This window comes from Agelaius tricolor, unplaced genomic scaffold (genome assembly GCF_023055355.1).
Source record: "Agelaius tricolor isolate 1412-34295 unplaced genomic scaffold, bAgeTri1.0.p SCAF_32, whole genome shotgun sequence".
In the NCBI taxonomy this organism is placed as follows: Eukaryota; Metazoa; Chordata; class Aves; order Passeriformes; family Icteridae; genus Agelaius; species Agelaius tricolor.
In genome coordinates this window covers 2,497,389-2,506,572 of record NW_027269292.1, presented here as the reverse complement: position 1 = coordinate 2,506,572, position 9,184 = coordinate 2,497,389, and the positions used below count along the sequence as shown (strand labels likewise).

Below are 9,184 nucleotides of genomic sequence, written 5' to 3'. Positions count from 1 at the left end.
CTCTGGATGTTTTGTTCTCTGCTCAGGGTGGAAGCAGGGAGGGAGGCAGAAGTGAAGACACAACAAAGGCTCTTCTAGGGCATCACTCACTGGGCTGTGGGGAGTTGGGGAAGGGGCAGGCAGAGCTGTGGTGTCCTCTGGACTGGTCCTGAACTGCCTCCTTCCCACACCCAGGATCAGTGACACTGCCTCCTCACTGGGAATGAGGAGATCATCCTTCCCAGGAAACAAAACTGGAGACTGTGGTGGTGTTCACAGGGGGCCCAGGACAAGGGAAGAGATGAGAATCTTGACTCCATGTTTCAGAAGGCTGATTTATTATTTTATGATATATTAAAAGAAAACGATATATTAAAACTATACTAAAGAATAGAAGAAAGTATTTCTTCAGAAGGCTAGAAAGGAAAGGAATGGAATGATAATAAAATCTTGTGACTACTCCCAGCCTCGACACAGGTGGCTGTCATTGTTCATCAAGTATGAACAATTTCACATGCTGGGTAAACAATTCTCCAAATCACATTCCAAGGCAGCAAAACATGGAGAAGCTGAAGCTTCCCAGCTTCTCAGGAGAAAAGATCCTGGCAAAAGGATTTTTCATAAAATATGTCTGTGTCAGGAGGCAGCCATGCACAACCATGGTCATCAGCTGGAGGAAGTTGGGCAATTAAAGACACAGTGTGGAATTGCTCTAAAAAGCCTTGGGGGAGATCCAGCATCTGCCAGCCTAACTTACACCTGGAAGCAGCAAGAAGTGATGATTCCTGATGATTTCACCCAGTGAAATTGCAAGCTGCTGCCTCCCCACATGGTCAGTGCAAAACAATTCATCAGGGAGCTGCTCTGGTGCCTCAACAGATTTAAAAATCAGCCCAAACAAAGCATCCATGGAGCAAGTTGAACATTTCCACCTCAAGTTCTCCAAGGGAGTTGGGCTGAGGAAGGTTTTGGGGAAGGAAATCTCTGAAGAGTTTGCAGACTCACAGTGTTGAGCAGTGTGATAGGTACTACAGAAACCAAGGGGGGGAAAATCCTCATCTTCACTACTTGTCCCGTGCTGTCCCTGGGACCAGGAGGTCAATTAAGTCTGCCAGAACTTTGCCTCAGTTTCCAAAGACAGATAAAGAGATATTTTAAGCCTGTGTAAGCTTGACTATGACTACAGCCAGAGGCCTGAGCAGTACTGAGGCCCCAGGGAAGTCAGCATGATCATATTCACACAAGGTCTGTTTTCTTCCTTGCTAATGGCATTTGCTCCTGATTTAGCTTTGTGAATACTTTTTCACAGCAAAAAAGAACAACCAACTTAGACTCAAAATCAAACTCTCTGTGAATATATGTAAAAATGTTTATCAAGACATTCCCCATTTTAGTAAAATTGTCTTGGTAAGTGTTTAACAATTTATATTTCTGTACCCAGGCCTCTGACTCCTTCCCATCTCTTCCCCCCTTTCCTAATTCCCTCCCAATTAAGTGGCTGCTACTTCTCAAATAATCAGTCAGTTAAAAACGTGTCACAGTGTGGTCATTGTATGACTTCCATTCAAAGCTCATGTCATTTAGACTTTCATTGGCAGCTATTTTGTCCCATAAAAAAGTTCAAGACAGCAATTTGTGAATCTTGCTCAGCCAAGTAGAACTGTGGAAAAGAGGAGTCATTCTAAAAGTCAATTAATTGTGGCCTGTCAGAGTTCTCCTCATTCAGTTTTCTCCAGGCCCTCACATCTGTCAGCCCCGTGTTGCCCAGGCTGCAATCAGCTGCCATTACATGGGAATAATGGGTTTATTCACACCATTTATTGGCTTCTGTGTGGTAGACACATTTGTATATCATTTTACGGTGTAGCAATTCCATTTACATAAAATACAGGCAATTGTGTGAGTCTGGCTAAAGCACTAAGGGAGGGTGGGAGGAGTCACCAATCAAATAATAAAAGCTAATTGAAAAGAGGCAGATAATTTAGGTGAAAATATCATCATGAGCAATTCTTGATCCTAAATTAGTTCAACAGAACTTTAAGGAGGCAACTTAGTTGCATTTTGTTTGTGCTGGTATTAAACTCCCTAATTTTTTCAATGTCAGAAAAGAACATGCACTTTTTACAGCACCTACATTCCATTTTAAAAATCAAGTAATTCTTGGTGAAGAAAGGGCTTTTTTTGCTTTAGAGGTAGTTTTTTCCTCCCAGGTTAGAGAGGGTTTTCACATTTGCCTTTAAAGGAAGAGAAATCAAGCAGAGAATGGGGAGGGGAGAAAAATACCTAGAGAAAAAGCACATAACATTTACATAGAGCAAGAGATGTTAGAGAGACTTTTCTAGTACTGAGCACAGGCTGCTTTCTAACCTTCCCCAACAGACTCTTTCCAAAATCCAGAGTTATTTTGTGAGGCAAAGAAAATGTAATGATGAATGTAATGAAATGATGAAAGAGAAATGAATGTGAATTTAAAAAGTCAGTTCACAGGGCTCACAGAGCCATTATCTTCAGGAAATCCTCCAGGTCCCAGTTTGGATGGAATTGTTAACTTTAGTCCTTGGTTTTAACTCTGCTCCAGATTCAGTACCCAAAGATTTGGCTGATGTTTTTCAGCTCTCAGTGTCTCTCATGTCAGTTGAGCTCAAACTCACAGGGGTTGGCTCCCCTTTCTCTGGCAGCCTGGTAAACCAGCACGAAATCCTTGAGCCGAGGGGCACAGCCCAGCCAGGCTTCCCCAAAGTGTTCATTGCCAGTGAAGAGGAAATCGCCCCCTCCCTTCTTCACCTGGCACTGCAGGAGGGTTCGGATGGGGCCTCGCCACTCCCCACTCCCCTCCTCCTGCTGGAAAATCTGGTTTTTCTGCCTGTAGACCTTCTGGGCTCTGACATCCACCTGGGACATGTGGTTCTCTGAGTCGTGGGAGACACCTCGGATGGATCCTTTTACCACTGGATGTGAAGGAGACAGGAGGTGGTTATGGAGCAGCAGGAGAACAGTGCAGGTGCTATGAACTCATGGAATGAAAGAACTGAGAGCAGCTTTGCTGGGCAGTTTTGACACCACCACCTGCACATGGACACATTTCTGAGCTTACATTGCATCCTTTGCCCAGGGGATCCCTGTGCAGCTCTGCTACATCCTTGGAATTGTGCTTTATGACTGCTCAAACCAGCTACACCAGGGAAAAAAGCTTGATAATGCAAAGTAGTGGAGGATAAAAAAGCACATGACAAGAGGTCAGCTCAGGGATTAATTTTTTTCAGTCTGTGTTCCAAAACTATGACTACCACAGATGCCTCCTGCCTGACTCCAGGGGACTCTGGAGCTTTTCCTTTCACAGCACTAACAGAGGCTGATCCAAGAAGAATCAAAATATTATTTGGCCAGAAAAAAATGAGAGCTTGTTAAATGTTTTTAATTTAAACATTTAGTGGGATTTTTCCCTCTCAAAAGACAATGTCATCCATCCACCAAAAGACACTTTGGGAGATGATGAACAACACTAAAACTCTTAAAGTGACCTTATTTGAAGCCTTATTTAAAAATCACTTTGCATACATGTACCTTCTTCTCCCAGAAGGATTCTAGCTGGAATGAAAGCATAAGAAGCCATTGCCTCTGTTTGAAAGCATTCTTTGCATCCATCATATGGAGAATGAAGCATCCCATCTCACAGGTGTTTGTTGTCCTGAAGCCACCTTTATCATTGTCACTGCCCCCATTTTCCACAACCATCAATTCTTCTTCTACTAATTAATTTCAATCCCACATCCATGAAGGCTCAGAAACATTCACCATTTGAGAGGTTACAAAACCACCCTCCTGCCACTAAACTCTTTCACTCTTCTACAGAAAACTCAACAATCCAAGATGCAGAAAAACCTTATCTCAGAAATTTTCAAGAACTTCCTCATTCATTTAGATTTCCAAGGGAATCCAGAATTTTGTGTAACAGATGTCTCTGCTCTCTGTCTTCCTCTTTGTGTGACCATTTTTAATCAGATGCAGTCAAGTCTATTGACAAGCTATAATGCCCTTGTTCCTGGTGCTCCAGGCTGCTCCTGCACTCGGGGGGCAGTGGCTGCAGACCCCCGTGCTCAGGACAACCATAAAGCCCCATTCACTGCAGTGTCGTTTACACTTTCATTAGCAGCTATTTTCTCTAATCAAAACAGCTGATGAGAGCGATTTGTGAGCGGCAGGGCAAGGAAGTCAGGCCATAAACAGAGTCAGTTCAAAGGGCTGTTCCTTCTGGGCTGTGGCTGCTGTGAGTGTGAGTGTCCCCTTTGTGTGCCCGGGCCCCCACATCTGTCAGTCTGCACTGGGGACAGCGCTGGCTTGGGAACCGCGCCTTCCTCCAGGACAGACAACAACCCCAACAGGGCTGGATGGCACCGCTTAGTTCAGAAGAAGAATAAAAATTACCAGTCCTTCCTTCCTCCAGGACAGAAAAGGGGCTGGATAGCACCAGTTAGTTCAGAAGAATAAAAATTACCAGATGTGGAACACTCTTAAGGAAGCATGCTCTGCACTGGTTTTGTATTTGCACTGTGATGCTGGTGCCTGATTTTAAAAGCTTTAAAGTATGGTGAGCCCTGGTGGGAAAGCAGTGATTTGGTGAGGTTTTTAAATGTTGAATACAGAGTTTGTAGTTTTATGTCTTTATTCAGGTACATTTACAGCAATGGAATTGTGGCTATGTGGAGAGGTAACTCTACAGCTTTAGCTATTTGAGCTAATCAAAGAGGTACAAATCTGCATGTGGAAAAATGTGGCAATAAAATGAACAAATTACAATTGAAAAAAAAAATCTATTGCATTAGTGAGAAAAATGGAAATTTTTTAATGTATTATCAGATGACTGTATCTTATTATTTCTTTTCTTATGAACTAATAACTGTGCTGTTCTCTCATAAGGGATGAAACCTAACCAGGATGTCACTGGAAGAAAGTTTAAATCACATGAAATCTTTAGCTAAGTTGCAAACAACTTACTGCCTCTACAATGAAAAACTGGGGAGTGTCAAACTGAGGGGAGAGAGAAGGCAGATTCATAACTGGGATAAAAAAAAAATACAGACAGAGGGAATAAAAATGACCACACCAAACATGTTCAACCTGAGTGTACATCTACACACGTGACTCAGCTACACCTGTGAGCAATACTCACAGTTCAGTTTTAGTTCATAACCTTTCTGCCTGCAGGAAATTAGGACCTTGGCAGCAAAGCTTCTCCCTTCTGGGTTTCACTTGGTGTCCCCCCATTCATATTCTTTTCCACAGTTTCTTTCCCAGATCAGAGAGCACAGCCATGTTATTTTAAGAAAAACAGCAAATAAATCCAAATAATCAATATCAATTAAAGGCAGAATGACTCCCCTTTAGTCAGCTTACCAAAATCACTGCTGCAGATGGCCATAAGGAGTTCCATGTTGTCACAAGGACGGCACATAGCTGGAAAACACAGAGCAGTTACTGTAACACTCTAGTACATCCAATTGCAAAAGGACTGGTGAATTCAGAGGGGAAATGGGGCAGAACAACCACCTTGAAGAGCACTCTGATCAGATGCAAACAAATACACTACAGCAAAGCAATAGGCGCAGAGGATGTTCTCAGCGAGGGCACTGCGGGGCAGAAGGGCCTCCTCGGCAATGCCAGAGCAGCCTCTGTCACCAGGCATCCAGGCATGCACCAGCTCAGTGGGCACCAGCTGCCACCTTAGATCTGCCCGGCAGTGGAGCCCCTGTTCTTTTACCTTCAGCCAGGGCCATCTTTTTGAAGTCGGGGCCGGCCATGCTCTGCTTGCCCAGCAGCTCGTACTGGAAGCTGGCGGTGCGGCGGCTGATGTCCCTGTGCGGGCTGGCCTGCAGGAACAGGGCCACTCGCTGCGGGCTCTGGGCACTGAAGCAGGACACGTGGCGGGGCCGAGGCCCCTCTGCCTCGCCCACCACCAGGTGCAGCTGCCCAGCACGTTCCACGTAGATGCTGGCGCCCTGGAAGTCGCTGGAGGGTTTGATGCAGAGCGTGGTGTGCTGGGCACCGGCCACGTTGGGCTCCAGCAGCACACGCAGGGCTCGGGCCGGGTACATCCACTCCAGGGAGCCCTCGGTGCAGCGCAGGTGAACCTGCTCCACAGCACGGGAACGGGGCTCCCGGCCCAAACCACTGCAGGAAACAGCACTGTCAGTAACGGGGAGGGGAGGGGAGAAGCCACTGCACCACGCACCATCTGGACATCCAGGTCTTATTCCTAACTCTCCTAATGATCCTTAAATTGGTTTCCTCCGGCTGGACTGGGTACCTTCTCTCCCACCCCTCGGATCTGAACTGCAGCACCACACAGGAGCCATAGAGGACAGGGAATGCTCACAGCTGGGTGCATGGGAAGGAGCCTCACTCCCTTTCACCAAATCCATGCTTGAATGTCTGCAGTACCCAGAGAAATGTCAGAGGGCAATTTCTCACTGCTAAATAGCTCAAAACTTTTCCTTGTGGTATGACTGGCCACTGCTCAGCTGTCCAGAAAAACCCACCTGCAAGTGCATGGATGGGGGTGAGAGCCACTGACTTGCAGCAGGAGCTGCACAGCAATGTTATGCCTGAAAAATTTGGTTTAAAGATCTACTTTCTAGAATTACTTTTAATATTTCCAATATAAACTCATCAAGACAATGTTTTTGATAAACATTGGCCCTGTTCCCGAGCTCTCGCTCAAGCCTGTGCAACTCCACTGCCTTCAGAACAGTTACTTTTGCTGAGGTCACTTATGAAAGTCAAATCCCTACCAGCATAATTAGTTAAAAGAAAAGTAAAAAGGCAACAAAAGACAGTGGGAAAGGATGTAATATTTGAGAATATCGAGAACATTTGTGGCCTATTTCCCTGCCGGTGACTGAAGTAAACCCAGCAGCACGGCGGCACCGCAGCCAGCGCCGTGGGACGCGGCCGCTCCCTCCTCGCGATCCCGGTTCCCGCAGCCCCCGGGCCCGGCCGTGCTCACCCACCTGCCCCTCCAGCTGCAGCGGTCGGCGCTGCCCGGCCGGGATCCCCCTGCCAGCAGCAGCAGCGGCAGCAGCAGGGCCGGCAGCCCGGGCGAGCCCCGCTCCGTGGCCATGGGCCGGCGGCTCGGCCGGGCGCGGGCCGGGCTTTAAGGGCGGCGGGAGGGAAAGGGGTGGGCTGGGGGTCGGGGGGCGGCGGCCGCGCCTGGCACCGACCCCTTCCCCCTTCCCCCTCCCCGCGGGGAGAGCCCCCCAGCGCTGCGGACAGCAGGGACACCCCGCCGTCACCCTTCCCTCTGCCCACCGCTGTCCCCATCGCCCCGGCCGGGCAGCCCCCCTTTGTCTCTGAAATATTTAGAAGTGATTAATAACAGTTACTCATCGCGGTGTAGGAACAAACAAAAATCGTGTCAACATAATCAAAGCGAATTTTGAATGAATGATGAAAATTCAATAGTTTTAACTTCTGCTTTCATGATTATCTTTCAGGGGTCCGTGCACAAGAAAGCTCCGGGGCCCACGATTATCATGCTAAAAGCCGGGCTGTGCCTGCCAATAATTAGATTTCTATATGCATTGCCCTTTCCATATTTTCAATGAACGACATGGGGAGATGCTCTTTTGCAGGTCTGGGAGAGCGAGGCTCTTTTCTGCAGCTCCTAAGCGTGGAATCGGGATTTCGCGGCCGGGCGGGGACAATGGCGCTCGGCACGGCTGGGGGGCACATCCCGGGATCCGCAGGGCATTGTTCGCACGCAGCGCCCGCGGTCACCGGGACCCTCCGGCCATCTGTTCCCTTGCGGTTACCAGCGCGTTCTCACATTGCCCACAGATGCACAGGCAGGGGCTGCCTGCAGCCCTTCTGCAAGGAGGGATTTTCCCGAAGAGGGAAATAAATTTGTTAGAGGAGATACCCTGAAACCAGAGCTTTAGTCCTCAAGTGGCTGATACCAGACTCCTTGAATCCTACTTCGACCCACTTTACTGTTCATTCACAAAAACTTTGAATTTTTACTGTTATTATCAAAAAAAGAAACAATCTCAGTCTTGACTTGCACTTTGCTAATGTCCCGTGTTCTTCCCCACACATACCTGTGCTATGACTCCTTGCACAATTTTTGGCTAAAATTTGGCTCAAGTGGGTGCTCTGCATAGCTCTAGCAATTCTAAAAACATTTAAAGATGCATCAAACCTTGATGGTTATTAGCATTAGTGCCAGTGATCCTGAAAGCTCTGTGAAACTATTGTCTTACTCATCTAAGAAAAAACCTGCTGAATATCTATGCTCTGACCCCATCCTGAATGGGAAACAACACACAAATAGTCTTTAAAAGGTTTGATTGTGGCATAATACAAGAGCTGAGAGGCCAGAGCCCTTCTCTCTTTTGTGCAAATGAGACCAGGGAACAGAGGAGAGGACTTGGGGAGGGAACTGACACTATGATAAAGTGGCCCCACAGGAGGATTTATTCACTTCCAAAGGCCCAAACGAACCCATCTGCTGCCATCAGGGGAAAGCATTGAGCCACTTGATCCCTGAACGTCCCCGGCAGCAGCGTTTCCCCTCGCTGGGGAAAGCCCCGTGGGAGTTTTGCTGATTTGCTCTCAGCAGCACCTCCTGCCCCATCTCCAGTTTCTACTGATACCAAAACATCTCCTCGTTCTTGAAACTGCTCATCACAGCTAAGGCATTTGGAGGGCTCCTTCCCCTCTTCGAGTAAATACTGTGCAGCATTAGAAGCTGTTTTAAGATCCCCAAATCAGTGGCACCAGAGGTGAGAAGGCAGAATATGGACACTTCACATTACTGTTGAAGCCTGGGAATTCAAACCATTTTTCACACCTATTGAAAATCCACACAACTTCAGCTCCTCCCCAAGGTGGAGAAGAATGAACCAGGAGCAGACAAACAGCTGCTGAGAGATTCTTGCAGGTTACCAGTGTTAGTTTTACCTCCAGATGACATTACCATGCTGTCTAGAATTTTTCCCATATATTGAGGTTTGAGAGACTCAAATTTTGCAGCAGGAATTTCGGGCAGTAGCACGGCCACAGAGTTCAACAAAATACAACTTAGTTCTCAAAATACCTAAGCTCATCCAGCTGCAGCCCTCCCAGAGTCAGGCAGTAATCCTCATCCCAGGGCTGTTGCACAGTTGAAGACTCACATTTATTTTTATGCATAGCGAGGAAAAGGAAAAGC

At 47.1% G+C, this 9,184-nt stretch overlaps 1 protein-coding gene across 1 annotated transcript; it reads right to left on the bottom strand.

Moving 5' to 3' along the window:
* Positions 1-316: 316 nt before the first annotated feature.
* LOC139601887 (meteorin-like protein) lies at positions 317-7,128 on the bottom strand. The gene is made up of 4 exons (XM_071451258.1): positions 6,987-7,128; positions 5,738-6,147; positions 5,374-5,433; positions 317-2,927 (listed from the first exon to the last, which is right to left on the bottom strand). Exons 1-4 carry the CDS (start codon positions 7,094-7,096, stop codon positions 2,611-2,613), a joined length of 897 nt encoding a protein of 298 aa, XP_071307359.1. The 5' UTR covers positions 7,097-7,128; the 3' UTR covers positions 317-2,610.
* Positions 7,129-9,184: the final 2,056 nt, after the last annotated feature.